This window comes from Natator depressus, chromosome 3 (assembly GCF_965152275.1).
Source record: "Natator depressus isolate rNatDep1 chromosome 3, rNatDep2.hap1, whole genome shotgun sequence".
NCBI classification, from domain to species: domain Eukaryota; kingdom Metazoa; phylum Chordata; order Testudines; family Cheloniidae; genus Natator; species Natator depressus.
The window spans coordinates 158,725,608-158,744,635 of NC_134236.1; the positions used below are offsets into that span (position 1 = coordinate 158,725,608).

Genomic DNA, 19,028 nt, shown 5'->3' on the forward strand with positions numbered 1-19,028 from the left:
TCCTTTTCTTTTTATAATGGCACAACTACGCAGTGGTCTAGAAGATAAGGGTATAAAGAGCCTCAGCCGCTTTAACGTCAAGGTTAAACCTCTCTAGAGCCTGGAAGTGAACAAGCAGGCAATGGGCTGACCTGACCGATGCCTCAATAGATGCCAGCAGACGTTCCCCAGCCTTGGGTGTCCCTGGACTGCAGCGACTCGCCCAGCACCGCCGCCAACGAGCGGTATATGCGGGGGGCCGCCCTCCCCCTATTATACAGCGCGGCTCGGGCAGGGGACGCCACGTGACACCCTCTCTTCCCCCGCCCGCCTCTGGCTACGTCCTTCCTCCCATTGATACACCGTAGCGAGCCGGAACGCCCCGAGCCCCGCCAGGCAGCCTCAGTCGATCGCCGAACGGCGGCTCGGGCGGCTGGGCTGAGCCCGGGTGGATCGCGCGGCACTCGGCTCGCGCGGGGGGCGGTCGGTCGGTCGCTGTCTCTCGGCGCTGCTGTTGCTGCTGCGCTGCCCGCGCCCCCCGGCCGCCATGGCGGAGCCGGCGGACAAGCTGTACCGGGCCGAGTACGCCAAGAGCGGCCGCGCCTCCTGCAAGAAATGCGGGGAGAGCATCGCCAAGGACTCGCTGCGCCTGGCCATCATGGTGCAGGTACCGCGTGGGCACAGGGGAGCCGGCCCCGCCCACGGGCCCCGCGGCTGCCGCGCCGCCTGCCTGGCAGCCCCCCCGGGGGGGCCGCGCGGCCCCGGCCGCCACGTGCCGCTTTCCGCCGGGGGCGCGGGGCCCGCCCCATTCGTCCCCCCCCCGCCCTGGGCCGCGCGGGCTGCAGAGCGGCCCGGGTGCGGCACGCGCCGGGCCAGCGCAGCTCTTCGCGGCACGTGGAGCGGCGGCGGCGGCGGCCCGCGGGGCTGGCCCTCCCCGGCGCGGCGCTGGGCAGCTCCGGCCGCGGGGCGGGGCGGGGCGGGGCTCGTGCGGGTTCCCAGTCCGCTCGGTCGCCCCGCGTTGTCCCCCGCCGTCGTGGTGGCCGGGATTTGTGCCCGCGGGCCAGATGGCGGCTCCCTGGGTGGTTGTGCGGGGGGGTTTTGGGGGCGGTGCCGGAGAGAATTCCGACTCGACTCCGGCCGAGTTGCGGCAGGTCGCTCAAGCGCGGGGAGTCGGTAGCGTGTGTGCGGGCCTGCGTTTGCTTGCAAGCTCGCGTGAAGCCCCCATGCTCGTAAGGAGGGGGCGCTGATGTGGTGGGATGTTGTGCTCTGTGCACATCGGGCAGAAAAAAGAGCAGGAGGACTTGTGGCACCTTAGAGACTAGCACATTTGTTTGAGCATAAACGACCGATGAAGTGAGCTGTAGGTCACGAAAGCTTATGCTCAAATAAATTGGTTAGTCTCTGAGGTGCCGCAAGTCCTCCTGTTCTTTTTGCGGATACAGACTAACACGGCTGCTACTCTGAAATTTGTCATTAGGCAGAAGAAATGACTTGATTTCCCACTACCCTTACAAGGGTGCATTCGAAATGCATCGGCTGAAAGGAGCAAGAATGCAATGCAATATGAAAGGCAGACAGCATATTAAAATCTCGCAGATTATTGCGTTGTCACAGCTTTATTTTGCTGTGGCTGTTTGATGGAATAAAACAAAGAAAACCTTAAGTTCTGTACTAGATGGCTTCCATTTTAATTTCATCGCCCTGTTTGTTTGAATTGAATTAGTTAAATTGAATTTGTTAGCAGATTTCGCAGGAAGATGTGATTTATTGAGTTGGGGGAAAGCAATAGAAATTCTATCCCTTGTTCTCACAGTCCATGTGATCCTGGACACTTAACTGTTCGTTAACTTCCTAACTGGGCAATATTTGTCCTTTTCCCCTCAATATTATTGTTTTGTGAGTTGCTTATCATTTGCTGAACACATTACAATGCTCTGTTTACCTCAGTCTGCAGCGTGGAGACATTTATGTGGAGACAAATAATTGGAGATGGGGAGGGCTGGAGATCAAAACGATGCATACAGTTGAAGTGTAAGCTCAGTCTCCTGAAGAGTTGTGGAGGTTTTTTCACTTACATTCTTTCCTTTTCCTCGGCAGCTTAATGTATGTGTTTGACAATGTTGTTTGTTACTGGCCTAAATCTTCCCTCCTGACAATCTGTAGATGAGTTTAACCTATTTATAGTGGCAGCTTGCATCTCCGTGCCCTCGCTCCCCCATTTCTGCATTTTTAATGAAGTCTGTATCGCCACCCTAGCAGTGCATTCTCACACCTTGCTCTGCTTTTCCCCATGGTCTGATGAAAAGTGTGGTGTTCAGGGAAACTTGTGTTTGACTAGTGTGGTTTAAAAAAAAAAAAAATCTGTAACCAGCCTTTCATCTCAGACCCTGTCTGTACTTTTAAACATAACCATGTTTAAATACGGCTTGCCCTCCGCTGCCTTATAGAACATTGCTTCTTACCTGTCTGGAAAGGAACGAAACCTGTTGGATAAAGAAGTTTTAGCTTAGGGTATCTAGCCTACGACTTTTAGTGTAGTGCAAGCGTAGGCCCAGTACAGTACTAGTATTATAAGCACTGCCGCCTCTAGTCTTGGTTGGAGGAGTTTAGTGGTGATGAAAACACTAGTGGCAGCTGATGCCTTGTCTACCAAAGTGCTGGTACAGACAGACATAGGAATTTACCAAGGTTAAAATGTGCTTATGATGCCTCATGACTTTTTTTTCAGTCCACACAGGCAGGAGGAATACATATTATAAGGGCTGTCAAGTGATGAAAAAAATTAATCACAATTAATCGCGCTGTTAAACAACAATAGAATACCATTTATTTTAAATATTTTTGGATGTTTACTACATTTTCAAGTATATTAATTTCAATTACAACACAAAATACAAAGTGTACAGTGCTCATTTTATATTTTTATTACAAATATTTGCACTGTAAAAAACAAACAAAAAAGATTTTTCAATTCACCTCATACAAGTACTGTAGTGCAATCTCTTTATCATGAAAGTTGAACTTACAAATGTAGAATTGTTTTTTTAAAAAAACTGCATTCTATTCTCTTAAAGTTTTACATTGTTTTATTTTAGAAGTCCACTCAGTCCTACTTCTTGGTCAGCCAATCACTCAGACAAACAAGGTTGGTTACAATTTGCAGGAGCTAATGCTGCCTGCTTCTTGTTTACAATGTCACCTGAAAGTGAGAACAGGTGTTCACATGGCACTGTTGTAACTGGTGTTTCGAGATATTTATGTGCCAGACAGGGTGGATTTGGTTTAAATCAAATTGATTTAAATCATGACTCGATTTAATCATGGATTTCTACATAAAAGTGCATTCTTGTTAGTTGTTACCAACCTGAAGATCCTGCATGTTCAGACATGATCCTTTCATCATCTTCATTGCAGCTTCCTCCTGAGAGGGAACACTTCTCATGATGTTGTTTCATTTGGGCTACCAGGCCTTGCATTTTTTTGTTGCACTGTTTGCATTTTGCTCGCATGCCTGTCTTACCCACGGGTGGAGGAACTTCATTAAAATATTCCCAAACTGGGTCTCTTTTATGGCCTGCTGCCATTACAGGTTTTTCCTTCTAGTGAGAAAATGGTATGGTAGATCTCAAATCAATGAAGGCTATACTCAGAAAGACCTCAAGACTTCTGGAGTATGCTGCTCAAACAGTTTCACTTTTGTTTCTACTGCCTATTCCTCTCTTCTCACATTTATCTCCAGACTTCTCCTTGTCCAGATCTATTCCGCACCTAACAATCTTCTATTCATTAAAGTTTTTGAAACTTTGCACTTTTAGAGAGAGGTAAGGGATTGACACTGTGTACACAAATTTGCAGAGGGACAATAGGGTTGAGGTCTGTTATTTCTCACCTCTATATATTATATTATATTTATTTATTTATTTAAAAACATTTTTGCTGTTTAACAAGCATGTTATCTCTGGAGACACAACTCCACAGTATGAGAACTGCAAAACTAAGCATCTCTGATGGTATCTTCTCGACTGAGCACTGAGTCCCATTGGGTAGATAGAAAGATTAACCTAAATAATGTATACAGAAGCTGCTGGAACCCTATAAGGTTGGGTCCCTAATCCATGAACTATTGGACTCATTTACAAACTTTTCTTAAAAAGAAAAGGAGTACTTGTGGCACCTTAGAGACTAACCAATTTATTTGAGCATAAGCTTTCGTGAGCTACAGCTCTGATGAAGTGAGCTGTAGCTCACGAACGCTTATGCTCAAATAAATTGGTTAGTCTCTAAGGTGCCACAAGTACTCCTTTTCTTTTTGCGAATACAGACTAACATGGCTGTTACTCTGAAACTTTTCTTAGACATTACATGAATATATTGTCTCATACTATAGAATTAGAATTTATAATCTCTATTCCATGATGAGATATCTTAATTAAAACTATTTTTAGATAGGTTTTTTCCTATAAAAAGCATTTTATAAAAAAAATCCAATTGAAATTTTAAAAAATCTGATTTTTAGTTTTTTTTTAAAAAATCATTGATTTTTATCCACCCTGGTGCCAGATGCGCTAAAGTTTCATATGTCCCTTTGTGCTTCAACCACATTCCAGAGGACATGCTTCCATGCTGAGATGGGTTCTGCTTGATAACGATCCAAAGCAGTGCGGACCCACGCATATTCATTTTCATCATCTGAGTCAGATGTCACCAGCAGAAGGTTGATTTTCTTTTTTGGTGGTTTGGGTTCTGTAGTTTCCTCATCAGAGTGTTGCTCTTTTAAGACTTCCAAAAGCATGCTCCACACCTTGTCCCTTTCAGATTTTGGACAGCACTTCAGATTCTTAAACCTTGGGTAGAGTGCTGTAGCTATTTTTAGAAATCTCAGTTTGGTACCTTATTTGAGTTTTGTCAAATCTGCTGTGAAAGTGTTCTTAAAATGAAATGTGCTGGGTCATCATCCGAGACTACTACATAACATGAAATATATGCAGAAAGCAGGTAAAACAGAGCAGGAGAAATACAATTCTCCCCTCAAGGAGTACAGTCACTAATTAAATTGACGTATTATTTTTTTTAATGAGCATTATCAGCATGGAAGCATGTCCTTTGGAATGGTGGCCGAAGCATGAAGGGGCGTACGAACGTTTAGCATATCTGGCATGTAAATACCTTGCAACGCTGGTTACAAAAATGCCGTGCATACGCCTGTTCTCACTTTCAGGTGACACTGTAAATAAGAAGTGGGCAGCAGTATCTCCTGTCAATGTAAACAAACTTGTATGTCTTAGCGATCGGCAGAATAAGAAGTAGGACTGAGTGGACTTGTGGGCTCTAAAGTTTTACACTGCTTTGTTTTTGAGTGGAGTTGTGTAACCAAAAAAAATCTGCATTTGTAAGTTATACTTTCACGATAAAGAGATTGCACTTCAGTACGTGTATGAAGTGAACAGAAAAATACTATTTCTTTTATCATTTTTACAGTTCATATATTTGTAATAAAAAATAATATCAAGTGAGCGCTGTGCACTTTGTATTCTGTGTTGTAATTGAAATCAATATTGAAAATGTAGAAAAACATCCAAAAATATTTAATACATTTTAATTGGTATTCTATTGTTATAAGTGCGATTAATCACAATTAATTTTTTTGAGTTAATCTCGTGAGTTAACTGCGATTAATTGACAGTCCTACATATTATGTCATAATCATAGTTTGGCCACATCCATGATTAAACCTGGTTATTTTTGTAGCATAGAGGTATTTTATTCTTCTTTTCTTGGAATGAACACATTCCTAAATGGCTCTTCGTTCCTTATTTTTTCCTTGATACCAAGTGCTATCTGTAGGCTTGGACAAGGCTGCCTTCTGAAATTAATACTGTGTAATATGCACAGTTAAGTTTCATATTAGAATATTTTTGAAATTTGGAGGTCTTTTGCAGGGCACTAATACAAGGGCTCTTTCAGTCTTTTTGAGAGCGAGGAGGAGGCATTGGGGATAGGATTAAACACATTTAATTAATTTGACATTTTTGCACTATGGAACAAATACATCAGACTTTTGTATTCTGGCCTCCTCCACTAAAGCGTCTAGGTAACTTATAGTAATTGGAACTTACAATAAAACCTTACTAATTGGGACACTGGATAATTCACAGACAAATTAGTATTCTCCCTTCACGCCTCAGCAGAGATTTAATAATGCCATAGCAAAGTCTCAATCTTCGTAATTAAGACTAGTGTTTTACAGAACACTCACTGGTGTAACAGAGCATTGCAAATAATTAGAACTAAACTGCAATGATCAGATTACATGAATGTTATTTTGTAAAGGACTGTCCTCTTAAATTTATTTGCTTAGTTGGTAAGGGCTTTGTCAAACTCCCATTAAAGTCAAGGCAAAGAGTCCTGTTGACTTCAGTGGAAGTTGGATCAGGCAAAATCCACTAATTCATATTAGGCTTCTAATCATTAGTGGGGGTTAATGAGGTTCTACCATATATGAGGATCTTAGATTATGAACACTATTGCTCACAATAACTCTGAGGTAGAGTGTTGTTCCCATTTTGCAGTTGGGGAAACTGAGGCACAAGGGATGAGGGTAAGTGACAAGGGGGATGGGGGCCATGGCCCTCCCACTTTTTGAAAGTGGAGGGACGAGGCCTGTCCATTTTTTGCCATGGGACTCTACCCCCTGAGGCCCAACCCCTCAGCCAGGCCAACAGCTGGTGGAGCTTGGCCAGAGAGCCCGGGAAGTTGTGGGTAGCTGCGCAGACCCTCCACCTGCCTGGGGTGTGGAGGGAGACCGAGAACAGTCCCCGACCCGTGTTCCCGCCCCCCCAGGCTCCCTGCCCAGGGCAGGTGGAGGGTCCGTGCTGGCTCCCCACACTTGCCTGGCTGCACGGCTCTTATCATGACTGGGCTACAGCTCCAAGGCTCCACCCCTCGGCTGGAGTGGGGTTGGGATAAGAGCCACGCTGGTAGTTATGAGGAACCTGGGTCCCTCCACCTGCCCTGGGCGGCTGGCTGAGGGGTGGGGCCTCCAGGGGAAGAGTGGGGAGGGGCAGGGCCTCTGGGGGAAGAGAATTGGCCTTGAGGGGTGCTGGGGCCTCCCCCCACTTTTGGGAAGGCTCTGCCACCCTCGTAAGTGATTTGTCCAAAATGTTGCAGCAAGCCAGTGGTAGAACTGGGAATAGAACCCCAGAGTCGGCTGCTAGACTCAGACCCCCGTGCCTCTGCTGGAAAAACAGTGGTATAAAAGGCTGAAAAGGTTCTAAGAGCCTTTTGGCCACCCAAGGTGGCAGAAGTTGGTCAGATTTGGCATGTTTTGCCAAAATACAGAGGGGTAGGAAAGGCCTGGTATGAAAAGCACCATGACGAAAAGGCAGCTGTTTGCTTTGTAACTCACAGGACATTTTAAAAATTGTTCTGATGATTAATTTTTTTGAAAATGTACTGTTACGCTGTGCAGCTTTCTTGGCTCTCTCAGCCTCATTGTGGAGAGAGGCCTAATTTCTGTTGCTGAGGCCACGCCTTTGCTTCCACTAAGTAAGGTTACATTCCAGAGTTGAGCACTTCACAAATTCCTCAGCAGGAGACGTTTCAGATAAGTGCCAACTACCCTAGCTATTGCTAGTGTGATTGCATTCTGATCCAATGGAAGTAGAACAATAAGGAGATCTCTTCTCATTAGGGCATTGCTTGAAAAATCTGCCCTACACCCTCTAGCCTGAGGACTGAGCCTTTAAGCCACTGTGAGAAATACTTGCAGCCTTCTCCCGCTTCCTAAGAGGCACTGATACACTTCTAGTTGTTTCCATTAGATATGCATATCTTGTTTTGTTCCCATAATAGGGATATTTGTATTTATTTAGCTTTGTAAAATACAAAACCTCAGTTTATTAAACTTCCTTTGCATTTTTTCTTCCTTCCTTTCCCCTTCACTCCTCTTCTTTCACTCCTACCACAATATAGCTTGGTATCTTTTTTCCACCAGCTCTTTGATGTCTGCTCTGTTTCCTCTCTTGCCCCCACTTTATACCATTCCTTTCTCATTTTCTGCCATTGTTTGATGTACCCCCACCTTCCTCCATGTTGTTTTTCAATCTTTCCCTCTTCCCCATGCTGTTATTCTCCCCACCATGCTCTCAGCTTACCACCATATGCATGTAACTTATTCACCAGCTCCATATTCTGCTCCACCCCCCCCCCCCCCCACAGCAAAAGGTTCTTGCTTCCCCTTCAGCAAAACAACTATCAGAGCCCTGCTCCTCAGCAGCTCTTCCAGGGTCCCATCTCCTTCACAGCTCTCCAGCCTGGACATCTTCTGGTTCCTGCACTTGTAGGGTTCCTTCTCCTGAGCAGCCCTACATTTTCCTTCCTAGCTCTTCCATCAGCCTGGGAGAGAGGGAAGCAGGCAGGCATTTACGCTGCTCTGTGTCAATGCAGCCTGGTCATGTGCCCCATCTAGAACTTGCACCCTGGACCAAGTGAGCTTTTTATCCTGTGCATTAGAACGGTGCTACAGTAGGAGCTTTTGTGGTTCATTCAAGAAGGGCTGCATTGAGATGCGGTGTGCAACGAGCCCTAAGATTTCATTTCCCTTCATCTTCAGAATGGAAACTACATATTACTCCGTGCTTCAGTCTGAGCCCACCTGTGATTAGCTCATACTTGTGACATCTCCAGATGAGATGCAAATCCTCAGTGTATCGTATGAGACGTGCCTGTTACTTAGCTTTCCCTTCTTGCTGAAGGGAACATTCTGAGTGAGAAATGAAAGGAATTTAGGGAGGAGAACCAAGTCAATATCAGCATCAGCACTTCTCCCATTGCAAGAAGTTCCCTACCATCTTAACCATAACAGGACAGAATCTTAATTGCACATCCCATCCACAAATAGCAGCTCCAGAGCATTACACCTCATATCAACAGGATACAGGTTGGTTCACAGGCCTAGAAAACATGACCTATGAGGGAAGATTGAAAAAATTGGATTTATTTAGTCTGGAGAAGAGAAGACTGAGAGGGACATAACAGTTTTCAAGTACATAAAAGGTTGTTACAAGGAGGAGGGAGGTAAACTGTTCTTGTTAACCTCTGAAGCTAGGACAAGAAGTAATGGATTTAAATAGCAGCAAGAGTGGTTTTGGCTGGACATTAGGGAAGAACTTCCTAATTGTCAGGGTGGTTAAGCATTGGAGTAAATTGCCTAGGGAGGTTGTGGAATCTCTGTCACTGGAGATTTTTAAGAGCAGGTTAGACAAACACCTGTCAGGGATGGTCTAGATAATATTTAGTCCTGCCATGAGTGCAGGGGACTGGACTAGATGTCCTCTCGAGGTCCTTTCCAGTCCTATGATTCTGTGATTCCTAACTCACATAGAGAAGCACTCATTGACTCCTACAGTGGTTCCTTAGACTTAGAGGACTTTCTGTTTAAGCATTGACCTGGCCTGACCCTGTTTGGCAGTCAGACAGTTTGTCTGGCTGAAAGTAAGAGACACACACACCAGCTGATTAAGAAAAAATCCACAGTGATTATAATATGACTGCTATGGATGATATAAAAATAGTGACATCAAGAAGAGAGCTCTGTGTCCCCTGTAGAGATGGGAGGGGAATTCACTACTTTTAGTGCCAGGAGGGAGGTGTGTAGAACAAGTGGAAAGAGGGAACGGAGTCTGTTTGATGAAGGCAGGGACAATGGGAGTCAGGAGTCCTAGGTTCTATTCCTGACTCTACCACTAATTCACCGTGTAGCTTTAAGTTCGGTGCCTCCATGCCCCATGAGGAAAACAGTGGGCTCTGTTTTACTATACCGGTGCTGCATCTGTAAAAGGGTAATGAAACACATTTCTCTCTCCCCTCCCCCCCACATACATACAGCATGAAAAGCCCTAAGGACAGTAAATTCAAAGCATTACTGAGCTGATGGTTTTAATTGGAAATTAAAGCTAATGTTTGCAGACGGATGAGACACCGTGCTTCTCAGATGTAAACCTCTCAGGTTAGGGATTACCTGCCAAAGATCACACGTCCATTTTGCATATTAAAAATCAATGTTACCTAAAAGTGAGAGATCACACTCTCCTCTTCCCGAGGCTGCAAATGTTGCCAAAGCATCCTCTTCAGTACTTAGCAGGGGGCCCTCCGGTGCTTAACAGTGCTGCTCTGGCAGAGTGTGTGGGGTAAAACCAAAGGGCTCTGAGATGGAGCCCTCTTCTTCAAATGCAAAATAATTCTGGGAGTGAAGGTGTGATATAAGGGAGCTGGGTTGAAACCTCAAGGCACCCTTGGAAAAGGGAAAAGTGTCACTGATTGGTGTGAAGATCTGAAGTATATTTCTTATCCGAATACATACAAAATACTCCCCATTCACCTACCCCTGCACACAAGCTTGGAAAAACAGGACCCTCACAGGTCACTTTATGGGCACATATGCAGTTAAGGCAAGTTGTAACCTCCCAGCTAAAATTAAGATCTCCCTGTTCACGTAGAGCTTGTTTTCAGATGGCTGTACTGAACACTCCCCCAGGCGCCGTTTCTCACATAGAATAGTGCTGTCATGATTCTGTCAATGTTTTGTTTTGAGTAATGTGGGAAAGGGAAGAAAGTTAAGAGCTAGTTGTAACATGGGTGAAGTTCTCCCTCTGTAAAGCCCCCTTGTGACCCTGCTTTTAGTGGCAGGTCAGTTTAGTGGTGCTGCCATAGGATTCTGAATTCTTGTACCTTGTCCCAAATCCCTGCGTGTGGTTAGAAAGAAAGTGTCTAGGGAAATATACAGAAGTGACTTTTTTCCTTTTGAGAAAAGGAGTACTTGTGGCACCTTAGAGACTAACAAATTTATTTGAGCATAAGCTTTTGTGAGCTCATGCTCAAATAAATTTGTTCATCTCTGAGGTGCCACAAGTACTCCTTTCCTTTTTGCGGATACAGACTAACACAGCTGCTACTCTGAAACCATTTTTCCTTTTGGGTATATCTGAATTTCCTCATCTTATCCTAATGTTGCTTTCTTCCTAGTCACCCATGTTTGATGGTAAAGTCCCCCATTGGCATCATTATACTTGTTTCTGGAAGCGGGCCCGACTCGTGTCCCATGCAGATGTTGATGGCTTCCCTGAGCTCCGATGGGAAGATCAGGAGAAAATCAAAAAAGCAATTGAAACTGGGGGAGCCGCAGCAGGTAAGTGACGCAAAAGTGATATTTACAGAGATTCAAGAGATTTAGAACCATCCTATCTATACTTGAGGGGATGTGATTATGGGTACTGGGTTTTTTGCTCACTGGCTGTGATGTCCCTTCAGATGGTGAAATCAGAACAATCACTGGAACTTTCCGGATTCTCAGTAATGACTAGGAGACTGACTGTATATACTGAACCCTGTGAGATAGTTAGAAAGTGACCAAACAGTGGAAAAAGCAAGGACACTGCATCACTAAATATACTTTTATTCACTTACTTGACTAGTGTAGTTTAGCTTCAATTAGCTGATACTAGTAAATGATCTGTAATGCACTGTGGAAAAGTAGTGATGATTTCACAGTAGGTCTCAGGTTACTAAGACATCACACCTACCAATATATCAGATCCAGAAAACATTAATAAAGATTGTATAAGCGCTGTATTAAGAGTTCAGTGCAATTAACTAAATGGTCAGGGAAATGACCAGATCCAGATTGGAAGTGGTTGGGTGGGTATAGGGTGCCTAGATGCTACAGTAATATGAATAATTTAATAAGAGTGCAGACTCAAACCATCAGTGTCCATACAACACAGGAATTGTGGGAGGTTTGTAGATTGACGTCAGCCTCTCTGGCATATAACATATCAAAGAAAATGCATCCTGTATATGGAAAGGGGAGTTCTGTTTGAGGTGTGGCTATTTGGTTGACTCCAGTTCTGGTCAGGTCTTCAATAGCAATGTTTATTTTATTTAATTTTATACTACTTCTAGAACGGACAGACAATGAAGCAATGAATTCTCACTACTGTGGCTCTTTTGGGTATTGTTGATCACTAATGTGGCTCCCAAACCACGGAGGGGCTGAGTATAACTGTTCTAAAATATACAGTTACATAAGCAGACTTCCACAGTTCCTCCTTCCACACATACAGAACACTTGACTTTTTCCAAGTGCTTTTTAAACGTTAACTGGTTCATCCTCACAGTATGCATGTGAGCTATAGTTAAGCTATATCCCCTCGTGACATATGGGGATACTGAAGCACAGAGGTGGTGATTTACCTCAGAGCAGCATATCAGCTCAGTGACAGAGCTGGAATCGAGCTTGAGTCCTCACTTTACACCTCTGACAGATCAGGCTTGTGTTCTTCAGAGTAGAAAGTTCATCTCTCATAGGGGTTGTTTTGTAAATGTGAAGTTGCAGGAACTAGTGTTGCAGCGTTTGACAAGTGCAGGTGAGAGACTGAGATTGTCTTCCCTAGTAGTGAAGACTGAGGTATAGGTGAGTAACCTTAGAAGTTGATTATGAGTCTACAGAGTTCCTAACGCTTCCTGTAGGATTCTGAATCGCAGAGAGGGCATTGTGGGTTTTGTCACTGTACTTATTTCTCTAAGTGTACTAGGCTGTGGTTGATTTGGCTTTGTTTCACGGCTAGTCTCTCACTATGTTTGTGCGGATTGTGGGGGATGATAAACAGTTGGGGAGACTTTTTAAAGAAATAAAATGAACAACTTTAGAAGTTTAATAGTATTTTTGCTTCTGTTCTCCAGGTAAAGGCATTGACCAGGAGGGAGGTGGCAAGGCTGAGAAGAGTTTAAATGACTTCGCTGCAGAATATGCCAAGTCTAACAGAAGTACCTGCAAAGGCTGTGCACAGAAAATAGAAAAGGTAGAGGCATACAGTTATTGGGTTTTTCCCCTTCCGGTCCAGGGCAACACAATTAATTCCATGAGTTCTGAACTATTGTCCTTTCTGTTGTTCTCTTTTTATATTATGGGTTTAAAAGATGCAGTACTTTCTCAGAAGAAATGCTCTGTTCTGAACAATTTGTCAACCCAAAGCTCTTGCACCGCAGTAGGGTCCCAAATCTGACTTCTTCAGAGCCTGGAAATTAGACCAGCTGACTTTTCCTTCTGTAAAGGAAAGAAAATATTTAATCAGTCCAGGCATTGGAGCTGATTGGCAGATTACTGCTGGTGTTTCTGCAGAGGAAAAGCCTGGAGAGAAGTTTTGGCTTCCCATTGTGGTACTGTAAATGTGTTTTTGTTCAGGAAGGCCAGGGGGTACTGCAGTTCTCCACTGACCCATCCCATCACTGTTTTGTAGGGTATGTCCTGCTCCTCCATATATAGGTATTTAAGAAATGCTAGCAAAATAAGGCTCTGCACCTGCAAGCACTATTTAATGTGAATAATCCCACCGATTACTCATATGCGTAAATTTTCATGTGTGTTTGCAGGATTGGAGTCCAAATTTGCTTTTGAAATGAGGATTTCTGAGTGATTGTTTTGAATAGTATAGGCTGAACTGTAATTCAGAATACGATCTGGTCAGAAATCAGGCTGACTTCATTAGTTCTCACACATTAATTTCTGGAGAACCAAAGTTTTATAATTTAAAATTCCTTGCATGGAGCCTGATCCTGCAGGGTTTGCTTGCTTGACCTCTGTAGGGCTACTTGCATGATTGAACGTTGTTGGATTGGATCCAAAATGTGATTAGCTATTGTTGAGTTATTACTGAGCAAAAATTACTTGATTGAATTTTATTCTTTGCTCAGACTGGTTATGGGATTTCCCACAATTTTTTTAAAGTAGTAGTAAGTATGGCCTGAGACTAAAAGAGAAAAGTTTAACTCAAAAAAGGAATTTTCAGAGCATGGGAAACTAGGGGGATTAGAATGAAAGTACTGGTGTAAATTTCAGCATGTGACTGCTAGCAGGTGATTGGTGGAACAGTTTCTACTACTCTACTATTTAAGAAGCATTACTTTTATAAAATCACCAGCCTATTTCTCTGAATTAACATTCAGGTCCTTCCCAGAGTGGCATCACAGCCACGCTTGTACTGTTGGTTTTTCTCTACTTCAGGGGCAGATCAGAATTTCCAAGAAGATGGTGCATCCCGAAAAGCCCCAACTGGGAATGATAGATAATTGGTACCATCCAAACTGCTTTGTGAGCCACCGAGCAGAACTGGGCTTTCTCCCTGCATTTGGAGCCAGTCAGCTCCAGGGCTTTGGGATGTTGAAAGCAGAGGATAAAGAAGATTTGAAAAAGCAGCTGCCTGCCATGAAGAGTGAAGGGTATGTGGGGGATGTAAGAGAGCCTGCTGGCTAGAAGATCCATGAAGACACACTGCATGTCTTCACAAATTCCGTGTTTTATATAGATAGGACTTTTTAATCTGTCTTAACCATTCATTGTTTGTATAGCAGTAGTGCCTAGAGGCCATAATCGGGGGTTTAGAGCCTTGTTGTGCTAGGCACTGTGCACAGATAAAACAAGACACACCCTTGCCCTTAGGAGCTTGCAATCTAAGTATCTCCCTTGGAAATACAGAGAGAGTGCAACCAAGGAACCATGACTTTCAAAACCGATCTAATATTTTGTGCCATAAAGTAGCAATCATGGGAGTGAGCAATAGGGAGTGGATCACTTGATGATTACCTGTTCTGTTCAATCCCTCTGGGGCACCTGGTATTGGCCGCTGTCAGAAGACAGGATGCTGGGCTAGATGGACCTTTGGTCTGATCCAGCATGGCCATTCTTATGCTCTCATGAGTTCAGTTGTAAAGACTCTGTGCTGCACTGTCTGGTGGTGGGGATGGTAATGTTGTTCTCTTTATTTCTGATCTGTTGATTGAGAAGTGATTCCTTAGACTTTCGTTCCTCCTGTGCCACTGACTCATTGGGCTGTCCAGTTCCTCCGTTGATTAGTTACTCATTAGTTGTGGTACTTTTCAGGTGATGCCAGCGCATTCAGTATCTTCTTCACTGTCATATGCCCACTCTTCCTTGGCCTTCCTCCCATAGGCACCGTGCTTGCTTAGCATGTTTTCCACCTTCCATAGGGTGTATGTGTCCCAGCTACCCGAGCTTGCTTTGATATTTTCTAATGTGCCCTGCTCTGTCAGCTCCCTTGCTCTCGCATTTGTTGTTTTGTCTTTCCATGAAATGTGTAACATCTTCCTCAGGTCTGTCTGAGACCTCCAGTCTCTTCTTAATAGCCACTGTCATTGGCCAAGCCTCTGTGCCATACACTAGCGTGCTCGGTACAGTCACATGGTACGATCTGACCGTTAGTTTGGTGTGGAGACCTCTGTTTGACCAGATGTTGTTTCACCTTTCAGAAGTGGTGTTTGCTTTTCCTAATCTTGTATGAATATCATTATCGCACCCACCTTCAAATGTATTCACACTTCCCAGGTAGCGGAACTCTTCTACCTGTTGGACTTCTTTTCCATCCATGTAGGCCTTTGCATCTGCTGCCCACTTTTCTACCTTCATAATCTGGTTTTCTCTGTATTTACTTTCAATTCAATTGTTGCTGCTTCCTGTTCTACCTCTGGTATAAGGCAATCATTCTGTTCCACATCCTATTTATTAAAGCATTGTTACTGGGAAAGCGACGGTCGTGTAACTCATCTCTGCTAACCCATTTTACACCACCTGCAATGTCTTTTGTTACCTGCGTCATCACCCAACCTATGGCAAAAGCAAACAGGATTGGTGATAAGGCGTACCCTTGCCTAACTCCAGTCACAATATCGAACCACTCCCCTGGTCTGTATCTGATCTTACTGTGCATCTACTTCTGTCATATAAACTCCTTATTATGTTGATCAGTTTGTCTGGTATCCCATAGTTTCTAGCAATATTCCATGGGGTCTCTCTGTGGGTATTATCAAAAGCTTTCTTGAAGTCGATAAAGTTAAGGTGGATTTTTGCCAAGCAGTAACTTTTTCAATGAACTGTTGAAGAGTGAATATCTGTTCACAGCATGATCTACCTGGATGGAACCCACTCTGTACTCCTGGTAATATTTTATCCACTGCCTTCTTAATTCTATTCAGCATAACAGTAGCCAATGCTTGGCACTGTTATCAATCCCAGGCAATACCTTGCCAGTTCGTGCACTGAGTAAGATCACCTTTTTTGGCAATGCCATGCTGATACCATCTTTCCAGTCTTGTAGAACTTGTTCTTTCACTCATATTTCGTTAGTTTTGTTAGCTGCTCAGTCAGAATTTCACCTCCCACCTGTAATTCCTCTGCTTGAATTCTGTCAACCCTAGGAGCTTTCTGCTGTTTGAGACCTTAGATGATTGCTTTAATTTCATCAGCTGTGTTTGGTCTCTCTTCCATTTTTAACTTAGCATTGGCATTTCTCTTGACCCTGTGCACAATCATTGGCCCTGGAGAGTTTAATATGGAATGAAAATGTTCCTTTTGTCATCTGGCTTGTTCTTCATGTGTTTTCAACATCTGTCCATGAGAATCTCTGTGATGGGTGGATTCTTCGAGAGGTCTTTCATTATTCTATAGAGCTGCTTGAAATCTCCTCTCTGTGCTGCATCTTGTGCTTCTGCAGCCTTCTCCTGAACCCAGGCATTTCTGTCTTGCCTGCATCTTGTCTTTTTTGTCCTTTTCTTTGTTTCTTGCATATGCCTCTAAGAGTTCTGCCTGTGTCTTGCACTGTTCCTTTTTTGCCCTCAGAGCTTTCTGGTTCTCTGTCGTTGCCCATGTTCCAGATGTAAACCATGCATCTTTCTTCCTTCCTCTCCAGTGGTCCACTATGTCCTCTGCTGTCTCAACTATCATCTTCTTCCACTTTGACTATCTGTCTTCCAGACTTTCATCAGCCTGGTCGTCTAAAACACTGGAATGGTTGCTATATTGAGTCTGGAGTCTGATATGCGTTTTTGTCCTTGAATGTCTCTGTTGCTGTAACACTCTCTCTATCCATCTTCCTGCTATCTTTACGTTTAAGTTGTAATTTGGCCACTAAAAGATAATGGTCTGAGCCAACATCTGCTCTTCTAACGTTCCTTAAAGAAGGTGTCCCATCTCCTAGATATAAACACGGTCTGTCTGGTTGACAGTCGCATTGTCTGGTGATCTTCATGTAAACTTATGAATCCTCTTGTGCTGGAAATGACTGCCTCCTGTTTTAGGGTGTTTGTGCCAGAGAGATTCAAGAGCTTGTTTGCCATTATTAGTTCAGATGCCTTCTGCTACTGTGGCTGTGACTTCTTCCCAGACAGTAGCGATGTTGCCAAATTATGCATCAAAGTTGTCTGTCATCAACTTGGAAGTGCCTAACTATGACATCAAGACTTACATTCTGTGAGCAGGTACAGCATCCTTTTCACTGTCACCTGCTGCATTTTGTTCATGCATGTTCTTGGATTATTGTACATTTGGCATGTCATGTTTGCAGCCTGGCTATTGTTGTTCTGTCATTCACTGGCTTCCACGCCAACAGTGTCTTCGCTGTGATTTTATCCAACACAATTCCTGCACCTCTTTCATGTGTTGCTCCTCCTGAGTATAAGATTACAGCACTTCAGACACAATCTTGCTACTCCCTGCTCATCTCGTCTCACTGACACCAAGTATGTTCAGGTGGTATTTTTTCATTCTTATTTCTTGTGTAACCTGTGCCAGCTTTCCCATGTAAGGGTACGTTCATTCCACATGCCTACTCTTGTTACAGATTTGGTTGTCACGATTTGAGATCTCAAGATCTCTGCTTCCTTCCAGCTTTCCTTGAGATCTGTCATACTTGTGTCTTGGGCTCCATCTACACCGACTGCCCTCAAGTTTTGGTTTCACTGAACCGTTTCTGTTGCGGATAGGTTTTACCTGAGTGTGTCACAAATTCAGCTGCAGAACCCCCTCCTCTTTTATCAGGCTTGGAGTCATCACCGTTGCCAACAGAGGCAGAGTAGGAATTGATTGTCAGTCTTTTTTTTTTTCCCTTCACCACTGATCTGTGTGACAGAAATTGAATCTAATTAAATTATAACTTATCTTGGGAACCCTCAGGGGGTCGCGAGGTTATTACGTGGGAGGTCTTGAGCTGTCAGCCTTCACCGCAAACCCCGCTTTGCCTCCAGCATGTAGAGTGGTATTAAATGTATTTAAAAGTGTTTGTTTTTAATTTTTAAGAGGTGTCCCACTCAGAGGATTGCTATGTGAAAGGGGTCACCAGTACAAAAGTTTGAGAACCACTGGTCTATGCTATACATTACAAAAGTCCCTCTCACACCAGTCTGCTCACCTTCCTAACCAACGCTTTCCCAGATGCAGTGAATTTGCAGAGTATCTGAGTTACAGCTGTTACAGGCCATTGATTGTAATGAATGCAGTTATTGCTGGGTAGTGCCAGGGAATTGGCCATCTTTACCCTTACCAGCTTTTACCATTCTCAGGTGCAGAGAGCTGAAAGTCTATTATTGCATGCAGAGTAACACGTAAATCTAGTTGGATCAGTATATGACGGGTTTCCTTAGTTCCTTTGGCAGAGCATAAGAAGTTTCACTATGTAAATATTTCCTCTTGTCTGCTTTGGCTCTCCTTTCCAGGGGATTTTGGTGATTCTACTTGAACTGTGAAGCATTTACAATCAGAGGCCATGGATTTGTTTGCCAAGTTGCTGTAAAAATAAAACATGAACCTAGAATCACAATGCCTGGTGATATACGGTGCAGCAAACTGAGGTCGCATACCAAGGTTTCTGGCCCTGTTGTCTTTGCTCATGTACAGGTTGGAAAGCAGCAAACGCAGTGGGCATGAAGGTGCCACATCCAGCTAGTGTGCCAGCTAGTCTTTCAACTCCAGTACCTTTTCTCCTGCTGTTTATGCTCGGTGGTCAAGCTACGGGTGCTAAGGATCAGCCAAGAAAGTAGCTGTGCATGTAGAAAAGGAGTCTAGCAAGCATTGGGAGTAATGTAGAATTCCCCTGCTTCCTCACTGCTGGCCTTTTGCAAAGAGAGAGGAAGAAATTCTCTTGAAGCCCAAAACTGGCTTGATTGACTGGAGAAGCTAATGTCCCAGAAGACTTGCCTCCCACATT

The 19,028-nt window shown here is 44.0% G+C and overlaps 1 protein-coding gene across 1 annotated transcript in view; it reads left to right on the plus strand.

Moving 5' to 3' along the window:
* Positions 1 to 425: 425 nt before the first annotated feature.
* Positions 426 to 19,028, plus strand: part of PARP1 (poly(ADP-ribose) polymerase 1) — a 53,519-nt gene continuing 34,916 nt past the window's right edge. The window contains exons 1-4 of the mRNA XM_074949170.1: positions 426 to 646; positions 11,002 to 11,164; positions 12,718 to 12,836; positions 14,039 to 14,253. Of these exons, the coding sequence (XP_074805271.1) occupies positions 527 to 646; positions 11,002 to 11,164; positions 12,718 to 12,836; positions 14,039 to 14,253 (617 nt within the window). The 5' untranslated portion in view covers positions 426 to 526. The remainder of the gene's footprint in view (positions 647 to 11,001; positions 11,165 to 12,717; positions 12,837 to 14,038; positions 14,254 to 19,028) is intronic.